Raw genomic sequence first — 18,209 nt, forward strand, 5'->3', positions numbered from 1 at the left:
TTAATGATTCTATGATTCTATAAGAGGATGAACCGTGGCTCATGTAGCTTAAATGTAGCTACATCCCTTCTCCACTTACTATATCATTTGGGCTTTTCTCTTTACAAATGCAATTAAAAAGTGGAGTTTCAATCTTGGTAATTAAGCAACTGAATATGGAAAGCAAAGTTAAAATAAAACTGGGGTAGTTTTAAAAATAGCAATGGATCTTGTTTCACGCTCAGGACGAACCTGGAGAGAATGGGAATGTAGCTGATTATCCCTTCAGAGCCTGGGTGTAACACTGTTCTGCATGCACACAAACTGAGCAGAGAAATGGCCCCTTGTGCGTCAGTGCTCTACTGAAAGCATACAGGAGCTATGAAAAGCTCACTAAAATTACCTGCATCCTATAGATTTTATCCTCCTTTCTGAAAAAAAAAAAAAAAAACCCTAAGCGGTAATAAGGCTTCACATTCTTCTCTGGAAATGTTGCGTCTCAGAAACATGTTAAATATTGCATAGTGTGACAAGCTTTGCTTTTCCCAGCATTATTCATCTAAGTTGCAGAGGAAAAGACAACTATTCAGCTATGTCAGGAACTGAGAAGGATCAGAATCAAATAGGTGATGCTTCACTTGGCCAAGATTAAACAAATTTCTCCTTTCTTGGCTTTGCATCTATTTGCTGCTGTAGAAGATGTCTCTTGCCTGTCCTCTTTGCTAAAAAGAAAATTTATTGCAGAATACAAGGAGGAATGAGTCTGAATTCACTGGGATGCCAGCCCTGACACTACTGAGCCAGTGTTAGCTTCTATTTCCAATCTGTCAACTAACCTCAAGCTGTAGCAATATATCAGAGAGATGGCAGAATTTCGCCTATTTCCTCTAATCTTGTAGGAGAGGAACTATTATTTTAATAGGATAGCACATAAAACAATACAGGAATTCAAATGACTGAGCGGTAATTTGTCTTGTTGTGCAAATTACAGCTGTCAAGCCCACTTATATCAAATACTTTCGATGTCACAAAATCTAAACAGCCTGGAAAACAACTGCAGGCCAGAAACCCTGAGGTTTTATTCTCTGAGTCCTGGTTGTCACCATGATCCTACAATGTCCTTCTTTCAGGATGAATTATAAAATTACTATCTATCAGAATTAACTTTGCATTACTGTGAGCCAGACAAGTGAGTCAGGGAATCCTGTATTTGTATCCTAAAATGTAATGAACCAAACTGTGACTCTGTGAGCCAATGCAGTATCACTGAAAATGAGAGAAGTATACTGTTTGAGCAATGTAGAACAAGGCATTATGTTTGAACTAAGGTTGCCCAAACAGACTGTAGAGTAATAACATGATGATATTAACAATATGATTCCCTGCCTGCACGGTCCCATTCCAGCATAGGAATGGGAACAGGCCTTTTTTCCAATAGACCTTATGCTGCTTTCAAAATAGGATAAAAATAAACAGGGAATGTCATTCTTATGCTAGGAAAGGAAGGTCTAAATGGGAACTTATTAGTGGTAGACTTCTAGTAATATAAATTCACACTTAAGTATAACCCATGTAATTATATTAATGAAACTTCCAGCAGGAAAAGACCCTGCTAGGCAGATTCAGTATAGGTATTAAACGCCCTGATTTATGCAATCTGTTTTCTGTGCAACTTCTTTTTTTTTTTTAATAACGTAGGGTTATTAAACCTTGCCTGCTCCCAACAAGTAATTGTGCCATGTCCCCAGGCTTTTTTTTTTTTTAGGATACAGCTATATGAGAATAGCTATACTTAATCAGTTACTAGTAGTGGAAAAGGTACTAAAGTGGTTTAGGGAAAGTGGGCTAAGGAAAAGGTATAAGAGCAGGGTAACTATAGCCGCCTTCTCTTTCTCTGGGACAGGCTGATTTAAGCAGTAAGCTGCGCATGACAGTTTAGCAGTTTCTATCTGAGTTCTTTTAAAACACCGTAGGGAATACTGTCTAGTCCTTCTAATTGCTATTATCAATTTATTAAGTTGTTCCAAAACTTCTTCTACTGCCTTTTCAATTTGAGAAAGCTCCTCAAAGAAATTCTTGCAATAAAAGTCTCTTATGTGGGAATTTCCCTAAGATTCTCTGTCATGAACACAAAGCAAGGAATTGACTTTTCTTCTATGGATTATTTTCCATGTGCTACTACTATCGAGTCCTATTTGATACAAAAATGCTCTGTGTCTGGAAATACAGATCAGCCACTTAATACTTACTTCTTGCACTGAAGAAAAAGCACCCTGTACCCTTTCCCTTCTCTTGTGGCTGCATTTAAGGGCAACTGTGTTTTGTCGATTCATACCATTAAAGGGACTGTTTCACATAAATGCAATAGCAGGAACAGATCCAAAGTCTACAAAACACGCTCTGTAGAGCCCACGCTCTAGTGCATACTTTTTTGACTTAACAGCACAGACAACATTTAGTCAACATTTATGACCAGAATGCTTTAAAGCTCCCTTATGCTCACTATATGTGCTTAATCCTTTGTAGTACCATGAATTTGGAAGGCTGTAATTTTAATCCTACCCTAGAGAACATACTATACATTTTTCTTCCTTTCCTCTGGCCACCAGACTTAATGGTAATGATTCATGGACATAGAGCCACTAACAGTTTCACAAAACCAGCATCCCTGCTGTAAATTATCTTTTTGTAGGACCACAATGGTATTAAGACAGTAATTTCCTGAGTCTACCTAGGAAATCATTCTCATTCTCAAAATATAGGTTTCCTTCTCTTTCTTCCCTTATCCCTTCTGAACTTTGAATAACCTTTTAGTAGTACCTATACATCTTTTTGTCTATATGAGATACTGTCACATCCTCTCAGATACATAGTTATTTAGTGTCATTACAGTGTTTCCAGGCTGGTTGTATTGTCTTCAGTTGATCTCAATGTTTTGTTTCAAGATTCCAAGCTATGCACTAATGATAGTGAAAATATTATCAAGGGCTGTCAAAGAAGTCATCTATGGCTATTTATAATCCATTATCACAGTGGCAAATCTTAAACTTAGCAACTGTGGAAAAAATGAACTCTTTTCCTATGGTCTTGATTCTACTTTAAATTACATTGGTATAAATGGGGAAATTGACTGGACTGATTGGAATTATGGTGTGTGAAATCAAGGAATTTCATATTAAAATAAAACCCATTACAGCAGTTCATACAGCTAAGCATCTTTCTGCGTTAAATGGATAGATTGAAGTGGGAGGAACACAGAAGCAAGCATGACAGACCAATATCGGATTCCTATTCTCTTCAGTAAAATTTAATAAAACTACATTTGAATTTCCACAAAACTCCATTGTCAAAAATGCCTTTGGATATACAACACTAAAAATGCCACTGTGAACATGCTGATAAAACAGGTATGGTATTAGACAAAAGATGTTAGAAAGAGAATTCCTTTCCTGCGGGACGAAAATAATGAGGTCATAAATACATCTTAGACGTAGCCAGTGCTTTAAAAGCGAGGAGCATAAATTGTACTCCCAGGAGAGTTCAGACAGACAGGGAGCTATTCACTCTTTGCTAGGTAAAATTGAAATGCCATGAGTTACTGAGTTGTAGAGAGAAATTATTGAGCCTCCTCTTACTCCTGAAGAACCAACAAAACAAACAGGGAGATACCCAAGCCTAGCCAAATTTAAAACCATTTTTTTCATTTGCTGGCTTTGTAGCTGTTCTTGTTTTGGAAGGAGGTTGGTTTGCCATTCAGAGCTATTGTTATATATGTCCACATTAATCTTTTTAAAGATAGAGCTCCCTTCGTGCAACCAGAATCCATGGAATTTATTAAAGCATACGACTCTTCCAGCAATATCAGTAACACTCAGAGCTACAGCTGCTAATTTCCCCTCACACAGAGATTTGTTACCAAATCATAATTTCTAGAACCAAAACTTTGAGTTCAGCCATGCCATTTAATTTATCTGTACTAAACATACTACACTCTCAGAAGACCACATTTTAATTCCTATCTGAGACTAGAAAATTGTACTTTGTGGGAATTTTTCCCTAGAAATAGGGTACAAAGTGCCAGCAGAGTCATTCTCTGAGTCCTGCTGCAGCCATCTATTCCATCCTTTGGTAGCAGATTTTGTCAAGAGTCATAAACACATAGGGCATACATACACATGTGTACTTGTCTGTATACTTTTTATACATGCTCAAAGCACTCAGCTGCCAAACCTCAAATGCATCACACAACATGGTCAAAAATTAAAAGGAGGTAAAAAACCCAAAGTCATTAATGCAACACATTTGGAAGACTGGGCGAAGCATTCCCACATGATATACGTAAGTCTTCTTATAGTTTCATCGTCAGAATTATTTATTGATGATATAAAAATGTTTCCATAACATAAGCCAGATCAAATTTGTGTAGGATCAAAGTAACTGAAACAAACCTGAAGCATCCTCTGACAGGAAAGACTTAAGAGGTCTTTCTTGACCTCCTCAAGATTTATTAGGTTTTTATTTTACTTTTATATTACTTACCAGGAAAGGGATGAATTTTAGTAGCACATACAGTTCTTCTTGCATGTCTAGAACTCCTTCTTCTTAGAATAGTAGAAACTGCTGCTACTCTGTGTTTACAATCTGTTTTAAACAAAATGCGTTATCCTCAACTACAGAATTACATATGGCACTGATTAGACAGAAAGCTGGTAAACACCTTGTTCTTAAACTGTTAAACACTTTCCATGAAAAAACAGGAAGGTTTTGAAATAAGGTAATGAGGAGAACCTAGGGCCAGATGTTTTATATTTTCCTGAATGAAATTTTCTGGAAATTCCATTCAGGTTTGCCCCTTTCAAATTATTTCTTCCTTCCTCTATACTGTGTACCTTGAACAAATTTTGGAAGGTTATCAAAGAAGAACATGTTCCAGTACGGGTTCAGACTCGCACTGTTGACAGTGGAATAGCAAGGATGGAGTGTACTGGCAACCTAAGAAGCTGACAGATTCTTTGCAAGTGTGGGGTGTTCATCTTTGGAAGCAGAGTTTGAGAGCAAGCTCTACACCACTCAGAGAGAGAAAAATAGAGCTGGGTTGAACACCCCTGACTGGCCTCAGCACCCAGTTCATGAACTCCTCAGGCTTTCCATCCTTCTGCTGCTTGCTTAGTCCTGTGCTCTTGGTGGGGTTATTGCAGTGGATTGTGCAGCTGTTATGGTTAGCCCTGTTCCACAATGACAGCAGTTCAGGGCTCAGCCAGCTTCTGATGACAGGCTTGCTCCAATTCTACATAACAGAACTGATTTTTATCTTTTTCTTTTGAGAACACTAGAAAACTTCATCTTTAAGAAATTCATTAAATTAGCATTATTTAGGTCATGATTTTTTTATGAATAGCCTGCAGAGATCTAATGCACTGAAGCCCTAAGCATGCACTGCAACAGTGTCAAAGGAAGCTTGGGAAGTGTTCGTAAGACAAGAGTGGAAGGGAAAAGGCAAAAGGACTAATTTCTAATTTCACTCCTTTGTCATGGATCAGTTGTAACCTCCACCAAGTTTATTTGGATATTTTATTTTATGCACTCATGGAAATAACCTCATTAATGTTTCAGAGAGTCTCACAGTCTGCCTAGCAGAATGTCTTGGAAGGTCTCAAGAGGAAAAGAATAATTCCGTATTTCTTAACAGCTTTCAGTAGTGCTTAGAAATTAAGAGAAAAACTACTACCTGAATTATGACTGTAAAAATTCTTAGCAGCTGTTTTAGGCACATAGTAATATTCTGCTGTGTTCCTTGGGCAGCACTGAAAAAAGCAGTATATAGACTTGCAATTAAAGGTGGCATCGTAATATATATACATAAGGAATACAACCCTTAAATCTGATTTTTATGTGCTTGTCTTTTTGTCAGTAACATATTGATGTTGTTTATAATGTTATATATTGTAAATTTAACTAATAAAAACACTATTCCTCTATTAACAGAAAATGTATTCTAGAAGCAGATGAGTAATTAGAAGCCTCAAAAGGGCATGTTTTCCTCCCTGCTTGTGTCCATGACAATTCTGAAAAACCTGCATTTAATCAAAAACTGATATTTAAGAATAAAGGCAGTAGATCATTAGTCATCACTACTTACAGTTCTGCATTAAAAATGGGATATTATTACTCAAAGCACATAAAATCATACTCATGACATTTATAGGTAGCTTTGAAATTACAAATAAAAGTCCTTTAAATTAGAGCATTTAATAGCCCACTTATAAAGACCTAATTTACACTTTGTGGGATTTTTATATACATAAAGTAGGTCTCAGAATTTGGGTCTAGCAATAAGTAAAAGATCATGTATTTTAACCAAGACAATCTCACAAGGAGTTTCTCTAATCACTTGGTGGGCGGCACAGAGTTGCCATTTTAAGCAACTATTTTGCTTATTCATTAAAAATATATGCATAAAATATTTACATTATGCAAAAAAATCACAGCAACATTTTGTGTGTGGGCACTCTTCTTCCTTCTGTTCAGTTATGATTAAAGCTAGACTCCTATTGCTCTTTCATTACAAAACCACCTGTGGATACAGTAAGGATGATCAGGGGAATGGATATGGCTCATCTTTTTTTTTATTACCTCTGTGACCCAAGGTCTCCATTCGGCAGCTCTGGACTACAAGGGGAATGGACATCTGCCTGGTAATAGCAACAAAATGCTGGTTGTCCAGAGGCATTCTGCCCACTCAGGGCTGACACGGGTAGAAAGTCTCAGGAAATTGCTGTGAAAAGCATCTAAAAGCTATTATCTCAGATAACAGGTTAAGTAACACTCTTTTCACACTGATGAAAGGAAGCATGTTCCCTGTACCACCTACCTCTGACTTGGGATGAAAAGCAAGGACCAGCAGCTGACAAGCAGTCAATTCTCTGCATTGTTTTTGTGCAGAGGACTTTATCTTGACTGCTGAAAAGTCTCAAGCTCAGGGTACTCCTACACTTTTATCCTTGCTAGAAGTAGTACTGTAAATCCCAATTTCAGCCTGTATCCCAAGTGAATTGCATAGGAAGAGCCTGTGTTGGCTGGTGAAGGCATTCTGTAGAAACAATTGTTTCTGTCTCTGAATTAAGGACAAGTTCTTTCATACCTAAGTTTTAATCACTTGGAATAGTCAATAGTGCTGATTCAAAAATCACAGCAATATTTGCTTTGCTGAAATAACAGCAAAGAGAAGAAATGTATCTGGGCTTAATTCAGCTCTGGGGTTAAGAAGGCACAGCTTGGTTGACCTCTATGGGATTACACCACCGCTGAATTTAGATAACCAGTTTTTAGGACAGACAGCTGAGTGCATATCTCCTCGTATCTGTCGTGTAATTTTTATTGACCACGACCTAGATGAATCATCTTCAGGAAGGAAAGGGTATTTCAATCTGCTTATATTGGTCATTGGCATTTCTGCTTAAGACCTTCAACAAGGTTCAACTGCAATTGCTTTAGCTGCTGGAATCAGTCTGAAACCAGAAGTTCATATCACTAAGGATCATAGGCCACCAAGCATCTGTCAAATAAACCATATTTCATTCACCATCCACAAGCCTGGATTTGCATCCACAATTCAGAGGTGAGAGGTGATAGTATCAATCATCTGAGTATTTCAGTCCCTCTATAAGAAGCTTTTACCATCTTACAATTAAAATATCGGTGACTGAACCACACTAATAATCAACAGCTTTGTTATTGTAAATTAATACATTTTTCATTGCATAGAAATTTAAATTCATGCAGATTAACTTTTTGTTACTTACAGTTTTGTTCATTTTCTTGGACTATTTTGTAGATGACGATTGAAATAGTAAGCACAAAAACTACTGGAATCATAGTGAGCCAAATGATCTTCGTCACACACATTGGATCTGTCATAAAATGTAGAGGAGATAAAATGAAGCAGGAAATCACTAGCAGAGAAAAACAGAACATTCGATCTTGGTAGGTTTTTGGACCATGCCTATCCCCACGGATGAAAATTTAAAACAAAATAGAAGATTATGCCTTTTTCTTTCAGCCTTCTTTGTTGTTTGAAATTAAGTTTTCTATCTAGAATTTAGCTTCATTTTCACCTGTATTTATCTCCCCATGTCTGAAATAGTTATACATAGCTAAGTGAATGAAAACTTCTCCTATTTGTATAAACTGTTACATGCAACTCAGCCAGGAAGAAAATGCTTCAAAGTCAACATTTATATTTAAGGTAGAACAAGGGTAATATATATCCCCTCTTTGTTTGGACAGAGCACAGAAGGAATTGGTCCACTGTCCAACACTGGCCTGTACTGGCATTCTCAACCTCCTGGTCCATCTTCATATACGGGAGAAAGTAAGATTCTACATATAGAACATTTTGATAAGTAATCTACATTCTTATCAAAATGTGAGGAAATGCCATCAAGACCTCTCTGCAGAGTTCTTGTAACCAAAGATGCCTTGGGGGAGAATCAGTGTGGGACTGAGTGTAGGAGGTAGGCTGCTCTTTCGGACAACAGCTGCTGCAGAAATACACCCACATTCCGCAGGGAATTAGTTCAGTAACTAGTACAAGCCAGGACTATATACCACAGAGAAAGGATGTGGGGAACTTTCCTCTCTGGTTGTTTGAAAAACCTTTCAAACTTCTTTGGCAGCTGCACGTTAATGCATGCATACCTTAGCATTGTCAAATAACTATTTTAAAAACCAACTATGTTACTATGACTCATATAAAATCAAATTACAGACTATAGCCAAACCACTGTTTTCCTTTCCTTGACTTAGAATAGTATAATTAGACCTACATCAATTTCCCTTGCGTATCTTCTCCACTGAGAATTCATGAGGCAACTGCCAATAACCCCATGGCTCTTTGAGGTAAGCACAGCTCATCCCTCCTAATTCAGAACTAAAAATATCTTTTATACAGTCATTTAGGCTCCTTTCAAACAGAGTACTCTAGCCATCTTGTAGTGACTTGTAATGACTTGTATATCAACCTTGCCTAGTCAAAGCCCTGAGCACCTCTCTAGCTTTGTTTTGAAGCAAATAGAAAAAAAGATGTATTGTTAATTTTTGTTGTTAATTTGAGATAACTTACTTCCCAGGTAAATACCATTAGCAAAGGATGGTTAGCTCATAGTTTCAACACAAGGTAGCAGGGCAAGTTACAAACCCTACTTGTCTCATAGCTAGACCTACTTATTTAAAAAAAAAACTAAGCTGCCCTCTCTTCTCTAGGATTTTACCTAGACTTACTTGACATAGCTTTAGCCAACTCCAAAACTCGTATTTTTTTCCAGCAAAGGTACAGCATAAAATGCATTTGCCATACAAAACTAAATGAATGTAATAATTCAGCAATTTCCAGATGGCAAGCATTGCATATAGACGGGCTGGAAGCCCTGACCATGGTCCGGCAATCAGCCAAAAAACTCCTGCAGCACAAAGAGAAATTTAAAAAGCTGACAGGCTGTCCTCTGCGAAAACTAGGCCTAGTTCAGCTGAAGATTTCTCTTTTAAGTGTGCTGTAGTAAGGCTGTATAGTAGGATATTGCAGTACGACATTAAGAGAAGTCAAACCCGTCTCCTGGTTCTCCTGCCACTGAAGTTAAAAGGAATTTTTTAATTTACCTCCAAGACAACAGGGTTATGCCGTTATCAGGGAGGGGAGAGGAAAAAATGTAATTCCAGGTTTTGTCATACATGCAATTTGTGAGTCTCTCACCGCCAAACAAAAAAATGTCCAGACACTTACTTTGCTGTGCTGCTTCTAGGAAAGAAAAAGCCACAGCTAAACCTGCTTTAAATCACTATAAAAACTGTCAGTTGCCTACTAAAGATGGTATTTTACTAAGAGATGATCAAAATTGTATTCTTTTCTTGTGAAGTACTTAAATACTTTCAAATGGTTGCTGAAAGCAGAGAACTACCTAGTGGAGATTTTTTGCAAGATTCATGTTGTTTCTGGTTTGATTTCCATTCTGACTCTCCTTTGTAACTTACATTCCACGTAAGACTTCAGTTGCAGTGAAATATTTATACAGTCATTTTGGTCTTCCATCATTGCCACTAGACAGGAATGATTTAGGTATTCTTCGACTGCATTTCTTCCTCCAACTATAGAATTGTTGATGTGGATTTCCAGCAGGTAGTAAGTATTATGCTCTACTTCTTCTTTCTCGGAAACCGTAGTGAAATTAAAGTATTTATAAAAATAAATAACATCTTTTGTTTTCACTTCAAGTGAGCCTTTTGCTTTTGGAACTAAAAATTAAAACAAAACTGTTATATAACATATGGTAGACAAAGAGACAACTCTCAGAAAGAACAATAAAATAAGTTCTCTGTTTCATTTGCAAAAACATACAGTAGGGTTTTACATTGACTATGATAAAATGGACAAAAGGATACCATGTAAACTTATTCTGAACAGATCTGAAGAGTATTGATTATCCATACAAAATATATTTCCCCTGCAAATTATAGCTCCTTTTTTGCTTTACTACCAGCTTCAGAGCTTTCAGTTTTTTGTTGTTTCGTCATCTGTTATCAAAGGTAAATCAGGCTATGAAAAAAATAAAAACCAAGCAAAAGCCATATGATGATAGAGATTTGAAGTGTACATCTAGTCTATCTGCTATCAATTGAGAAGGTCCTTGTTTCACTTCAAACCACACAAGCTGTGAGACTTGCACAATGTTAACAAGAAACATCGGTAGGTGAGACATTGTCGAAAGTGTTAGACTTGTGTAGGTACAACTGAGAACAGAGTTTGTCCACGTATTTTTTGTTTTGTTATTTTCCATACTTGTTAAGACAGCTATTTTGTAATAAGAAAATGATGCATTTGGAAAAGAACTGCATTTCTTACATTCAGGACTTGGCCTGTTGCCCCCGTTGCTGACAATGTTAGCAAAGCAAAATTCAAAGGCATCCTCTTCCCCAAAAGTTTCCAGATACTTTGCAAGCGTATATGGCACAGAAGGAATACGCTGCTACCGCTCTGAAAAGATGTGGATGTTGCTGAACTCTTCTCTGTATTGCTGTGCCAGTCCTTACTCAGTGCTGCCTTCTATGAAACATGCAAGGCCATTTCTGATACTACACAGCTGTGGATATCATAGACTACAAGCACAAAAATTGTTATGTCTTGTATAACTGCCATCTGAATAGTTACCATCTTTGAATTAGTTCTTCAGATACTTGCTCACAACCTATCTTCATATAATATCAGCAATCAACATGTAGAGTTCCGCAATGACATTTAAAAGCAAATTCAGCATGAAAACTGATCAGAAACTACAACTCCTTAAAAATAAATGAAATATTTTAGAAAATTTAGCAATATTAAAAGAATAAAGATGGGGATATAAGAGCGTTCATAAAAGCCAGGTGGCAGAGGTCAAATTTGCAACAGAAATATTCCAGGCGGCTGCTGGATCAGGCACTCTTTTCTCACAGCACCCTCCTTCCAGACCAATACAAAGCCCCCTGAAGATAATGACATCCCCCGCACCCATTATTTTATACAAGATCCTCAAAGAAAAGAAATCAGCATTTTGCTACCAACATGTTTCACTGACAGCCAGGAATGAATGCCACTGAGAATGCGCATTTTCTAGCCATGCAAAGACAAGTTAAAAAAAGCCATTGTTCATAGATTTTCAAAGACCATAGAGAACCAGCAGCATATTATAATTTTCTTCTAACTACCAAATGAAAACATGTCTTTTATGTTGTAATTAACTACTTCAAAATTCAGTATTTCTCTTCCCCTACTTACTTTTTTTAGCTACTGACCCTGATCCTTGATGATCAACATTCACATCTGTCTTGAATTCACACTCTGTGTGTTTAGTAGGGGACTGTTGTTCCCTCCTGGATGACTGACAAATACATGGAATATTTTGGAAATCGGAATGGCTTACAACGGCCTTCAGTAAAATAGTCTGGTTTTCTCTTCTTTGTTGCAGTGATCTTTTGCAAGAATTGTTAAAAGTACAAAGTGGAAAAGTGGTGTTATCTGATGAACAGGTATCCACGCATGACACAATTACAGTGTTAGCTGTAAAAAAAAAAAAAAAAGAGCACTAGCAAGACAGTCATATAGGACACACGGGCAAATACGTGCATGGAAGCATCATGTAACAGATACTTTAACCATCTTACAATGAAATGCACTTTCTTTCTTGAGCGTTACAGCAGCGTATTGAATGCATCAACAAGTGAGAGAAAGCAAGCACAGAGCCTTCCCACAACCTCGATGCTGGACGTTATTGCTGAATTGTATGAAATCTCTTGTAATACTAACTTGAATTTGTGGTGGTATCTAGTCACATTCCTGTTTCAAAGCTGCTCGGATTTGACTGTACTTGAAAAAAAGATGAAAGCACTCATGTTTGGAGGGGGAACTTAGCCCTGAACTGTGCAGTTGCGACGCACAAGTGAAGTATGTTGTAAAATAGCTATAATCAGAGTGAAAACTTTCTTTCCAATGACATTGAAACCACACAGTGAAAACACACAGAAACGCTGCTGAATCCTCTCACTACACCCTTCATGTTCTCTTATGTTCAGTCAACAAACACGAATCTTAATTATGACCATCGGTTTTGGTATTCATAGTCAAATTTCAGTATCAAATTACCGTAGCTAGAGTACATTAATGTAGTTCTGGCAAGTAGCGAAAAAACACACAAAATTAATTATTAATGAGTGTTATTTTAGCTGTCTTCCACAATAAAGTAGGGCTTTATTGTACAAATCATGCATTTTTACTTGAGTTAGCTTTGAACTATTTTTTCAACATGAAAAAAAAACTTAAGAATAAAAAACTTCTGGAACCCCAACATGAAATATTCATTTATGAATACAAATAACCACTTCTTGGAGTTGATGCAGCACTAACCTATAGTTTTGTAGCTGAGCTTCCAATTCTAGTCGTACCCTTGCATCTCTATGAAGAGGAAATTTTGCATCTAACTCCCATTATGAGTAATTGGAGCAATATGTTCATAAATCCTTGTGTATAGAGAGAAAAACATAGCCTTTAATTGCTCCAGTGCTCAGCCACAATCTGACAGCTTCAACAGGCCACCGGTGCTCACATTGCAGCAGGCTGACTTCAGAAACAGTTCAGTAAAGGATTTCAGACAGGATACAGAAATAAAATCCAAAATCCAATGCCAAAGTCAATTATCTTCACTTTACTAACACTGCATCAGAAAGCCATAAACTCCTTATAAAACATAATAAATTGAAATGTAAAATACACATCCTATGCAGGTATGAAAATAACTCATTTTAATACAAAAAGGAAAAATGTCAGACAAAATTTAGAGCTTGATCTTTCCCCAAGGCAAGTCAAAACATTTTCCTCGAAATGCTTACGATCTGACCCACGTAACCTGGAGTGGAGCAGGTCTTGAGGTCAAATTCTTCCAGCTGAAGGAGGTGTTTTGTGCAGAGCCTCTCTATGGAGATGAGCCAGGAAATTGAATGCTTATTTTGCTCTCACAGCAAGGCGTGTGTGCATCTGAGCAACCAGTCTAAAACCACTGCTACAGCTCTCAAGGTCAACTAATGGCAATTCCCTACTGTACCCCTTTCACCAAGAAATTTGTACACGGGCTTGGGAATCCACTGACTGTGCTGTGACAGCAGTCTACATACAGCACTATGAAGACCATTTTGGACTTCACATGCGGCTAAACAGGCTCCAGAGCTGCCTGTGAGCCATGTTATAGATATGTGAAAGGCCTGTTTTCTGAGCGGAAAAAGTTTGAATGCTGTCCTGTTAGGGAGGGTGCTTACCATCCTCTTGAAAGATCTCTACTGAGAAAGCCATTCAAATTACCATCTAGCATCTGTAACTTTATTTTCTTCCAACTCACAGGACTGTGGACTTTCTAGGGAAGGATATATATAGGATTGTTGAACACTGTAAGTAGGGCTGCAAAAAGACTAGACTTTCCCAGTGGATTACATGGCAGACAGAGAGCCGTACCTACAAGAGGCTTGCTCCTTACTGCCAGACTGGGAAGCACCCTCCCAAATGTAAACACCACTAGAATTGTGGAAAGGGTTTTATGAAATCTGAACGCAGACAGCTTGAAGAGTTAAGAGGATCACTGAGATGAAAACATGCAAAGTACCTCTAGGAAACTGCTGTACATTCAAAGATCTGTAATCTGTATGCTTAATGTTAGGAAGTTCTGTGATTATGAAATTCCTTTATTAAGCCTCTATTTACAGGGTGTTTATCCATAGAAAATCCAGTTCTATTAAAATGAAACTATTCACTCTTTGATGTTTGACAGTAAGGTCAATGTTTTCTTCTGGTAATAGTCACGTCATTGTTTATTTGTATAGTCTGTGCTAGCAAATACTTTGATTACTTCTGCATGGAGGTAAAACATTAATTATTCCAACATCTTAAACTGACTCATCAATTTTATGATATTTGAAACTTACGACAGCTTACCAAGTTTGTTTGTTTATAAACTATAAAAATCTATAAATTATATTCTAGTTACTGTCATGTTTATTCTTTGTGGTTAATGAAAATAGAAATGTAAATATAAGTAACCTAATCTGGATATACTTTGATATTAATTTTTTTTTTCAGAAAATTATGCTTCATAAATAATTTATTTCATGATGCCTGGGAATACACACCATTTGTCAAAGGGATGCTTTTTATTGTAACGTTTATCTACTCAAAAGCTTACTTAGGAATGGATGTGACAAAACTATTTTAATATTAATTTATTTATGGATTTTTAAGAAAGCACTGAATGCATAACTTCCACACATATATTTTGCATTCATCCTAAATCCAGTATTGACCTTTAGGATCACCAAGATGCACTTGGGATTTATGCTAAAAGATTTCCTTCACTCAATTACACCTATTCCGCTCTACTTTTCGTCAGGTTACCACTGCATATCTCTGTCACAGACAATCTCTCATACCAGATAATAATTGTACAAAGTTTTACAGGCACTTAAGTATAGAAACTTAAAAAAAGTTATTTTTTAAGACATAAGTATCTGCTATAAAAGAACATACATATTTTAACTACTCTCTTCATGATGAAGATAGCAAAAGTACAGTTGCATGGAAATAGTTACGAAAAATTTTGCAGTGTACGTAAATGAATGACAAACTCCCTTCAAATTACCGCATATAATTAACTCTGTTGGTTAAAAATCTAACAAAAGAAATCTATACGCTTTGCAATGTCCGTATGAGTACAGCATCCTAACCATCGCTTTTAGGAAAGCACGTGCCAACTTTTCAATTGCAATCAGACTTTAGAATCAATAAAAGGCTATTTTAAAAGCTGATCACTCACCTTCATGGATTTTGAAAAATTCAGGTAAACATAAAATAAACATGGTAATTATTCCTAGTACTAATCTGAAGAGTTCTGATTTTCTCAAAAGCAAGCACATGTCACTGAAGCACTCCCATCTAGCACAGTGGTGGTAACTTCCTTCCCGGTTTAGCTTTTAACTCAGACTTTATGCAAAATAGCGTCTATTCATTTCCTTTTTCTAATACGACTTTTCTTCTTATTTCTCATTACTTGAAGCTGTAGAGAGCCAAATTCTGTTCTTACACTGACATAGATGAGGATGATTCAAATTAATATGCTGAAGATAAAACTCACGTACCACGATGAAAATAAGAGAAAACTCAGGCATAGAAACTATTTTATTCATTTGGGGTAGTTTTGTTTTAGGAACATCACCCCCTAACGGCCACTTTCATATGCCTTCCAAGCAGTAAATGAATCATCTTTGTGGAGGAATTTTGTTCTCATTTGGCCAAGAAGATTTTTTAAAAATGAGTCAGACCCTCATTATAAAAATGAGTCAGAACCACATGAGTCAGATATGGAGATTTTATTGTTTTATTTATACACATATGCTTTGGGGCCAGGGGGAAGATAATTTAATGTAATACAAAATCTTTAAGACTCTAATAGACTATTAATTTGATCATTACAACTTAAAGTTTCTGATCTGGCAAATAAGTGCAATGAACTCAGTGTGAGATGTTCATATTATCATTGCTGCTGTATTCTTAAAAGACAACTGATGTGTTGCCAATCTGTAGAGTGCCTTCAGTGTGTATGTTACTATCCTTTACACCACAAGAAGACTGAATAAAGCCATTACTATTCCTATACATTGTAGTCACAATTTTTCAGCTACACTTTCTGGTTAAAAAAGTGAAGTCTTTCATTCTGACAACCACCATGATATTCCATAAATTCTTCTTACAGATGAGACTGCAAAGAACATTTCTGAAAAGTTCCAAATAAAAGTACCCTGAGTAATGTATATCTAAAAACAAACAATTTGACTCAAATATAGAGTATACACAGTATGAAGGATTTAATTAATTCAGTAAACTCTCTTCTGATATAGTATTTTTTTCCACAACCCATTAAATATTGAGTACTACAAAAATGAAGCGATGCTGGTGAAGTTAAAAAAAGAAATGTCCTACAAACCTGAAATGCTCTTCTTGTCATCTAGTTATCTCAAAAGGTGAGTAAGCCAGGTGGAAGCAAATACAGTATTCATTCTATAGAAAGACTCTTAATGGAGCTGTAGCGAATATAAATTTGTTAATATGATATTTTAAATGTAGCACTTTTATGCAATGAAAGCAATGAAACCAAAGCAAAATGAACTGATTTTTTGACATTATGGTACAGCAGAAGAAATAAGGATACAAAAAATCATAGGTACGAATTTAAAAAGTAAAATACACCCACGGCGCAATTTATATTTGTCATCTGTTAGCAAATCAGCTGTACTTTGTGAGAGGCTGCATTGCACCTTAAGTATATTCCATATCAGTTATTTATATTTTCCTGTTTTCAAGGTTGCACAGTGTTCATCCATCCTTTCTGCCCAGAAGGAATGGAGAAAATACAGGAAAATAACAGGAGGACTTTGTCAAGTAGTATGTGTATCTATCCCTTTCTGATACATATCCCTAGAAGTATTTAAAAGATGCGTAGGTGAGGCGCTTAGGGACATGGTTTAGTGGGCATGGTGGTGTTGGGTTGACGGTTGGACTCGATGATCTTAGAGGTCTTTTCCAACCTTAATGATTCTATGATTCTATGATTCAGACTTTCGTTGTTGTTGGTAGTGCCCAAGGTCAGAATAGAAATTGCGTTACAGAATCACACCCAAATTCAGCCTGATATAATAATAATGGCCTGTGGAATTTGTTGAGTTTCAGATTCTACAGAAGGAGGTTTCCAAGAACTCTGCAGTAACCAGATGGGGAATATCTATTTTAGGGCTATTGTGTTGGCACACTTAGTTTAGTTTCTGAGTTCAGGAGGCCCACGTATGATCTGTCCACACATCCCAGGGACACCCTAACCTTTAGACACTATTACCCTTAGCAGCCGTGCATGTGTAAACTAGCTGGATCACGTGCATGTGTGTGGCCTGACCCACCAACTGAAGTGAAAAACATGAGTTTTCCTTCTTGGGGGCATGCTTTCCTCCACCAAGCTAATAATTTTTATACATCCAGAATAACTGGTACCTTGGAAAACCCTATCTTTCAGTCAAATTTAGTTAAAATTGGCTAAATTGTTTAAAGTGAGCTGGGATCGGAACTGGCAGACAGACGAAGCACACAGCCACGTAGGCCACATTTCCTTACAGAATTAGGCAAAGAAAGCACTATATACCTCATTACTGCAGCAAACTTCTACCGCCACGCCTCAGCAATGATCTCGCACACCCTTAAATCAGTTTTATCAGTCGGAGGCACATCTGACTGTCACACAGTCAATTAATTTGGAAAATTATTCTGCCTTTGGATGGCAGAGGTCACCGCTAAGGCATTGCGTAACAAGGCCGGCAAAGGCTGGAGCATGTTTGCCCGTTAGAGGGCGAGTACAGGCTGCCTCAGCACCACACGGCGCCAGGGTTCTGAGAGGAGGTTAACGGTTGCATTGTGTGTCACTGCAGATTTATTTCACTTAAATGGGGCAGTGGGAAGTTACGGAAACGCTTAGCTTTCTGGTTTTAGAAGACAGGCAACGGTACACAGGGACAGGATGAGACCTTTTATAAAGGTTAATCAAGAGAAACCCCACAAAAGGCGAAACTGCCTCCCCCGGTGCTTCCCCTCCCCCGCTGGGAAGAGGATCAGCCACGGCCCC

General features: G+C 37.2%; 1 protein-coding gene across 1 annotated transcript; it reads right to left on the reverse strand.

The window, feature by feature from the left end:
* Positions 1-4,518: 4,518 nt before the first annotated feature.
* Positions 4,519-15,560, reverse strand: TMEM156 (transmembrane protein 156; the record flags this gene model as incomplete). Its single annotated transcript, XM_009581135.1, has 5 exons — positions 15,360-15,560; positions 11,786-12,067; positions 10,006-10,266; positions 7,782-7,889; positions 4,519-4,620 (listed from the first exon to the last, which is right to left on the reverse strand). Coding segments are annotated over exons 1-5 (853 nt in total), but the record flags the coding sequence as incomplete, so codon positions are not given.
* Between the last annotated feature and the right edge of the window lie 2,649 nt (positions 15,561-18,209).

This window comes from Fulmarus glacialis, unplaced genomic scaffold (assembly GCF_000690835.1).
Source record: "Fulmarus glacialis isolate BGI_N327 unplaced genomic scaffold, ASM69083v1 Scaffold46500, whole genome shotgun sequence".
Taxonomy (NCBI): domain Eukaryota; kingdom Metazoa; phylum Chordata; class Aves; order Procellariiformes; family Procellariidae; genus Fulmarus; species Fulmarus glacialis.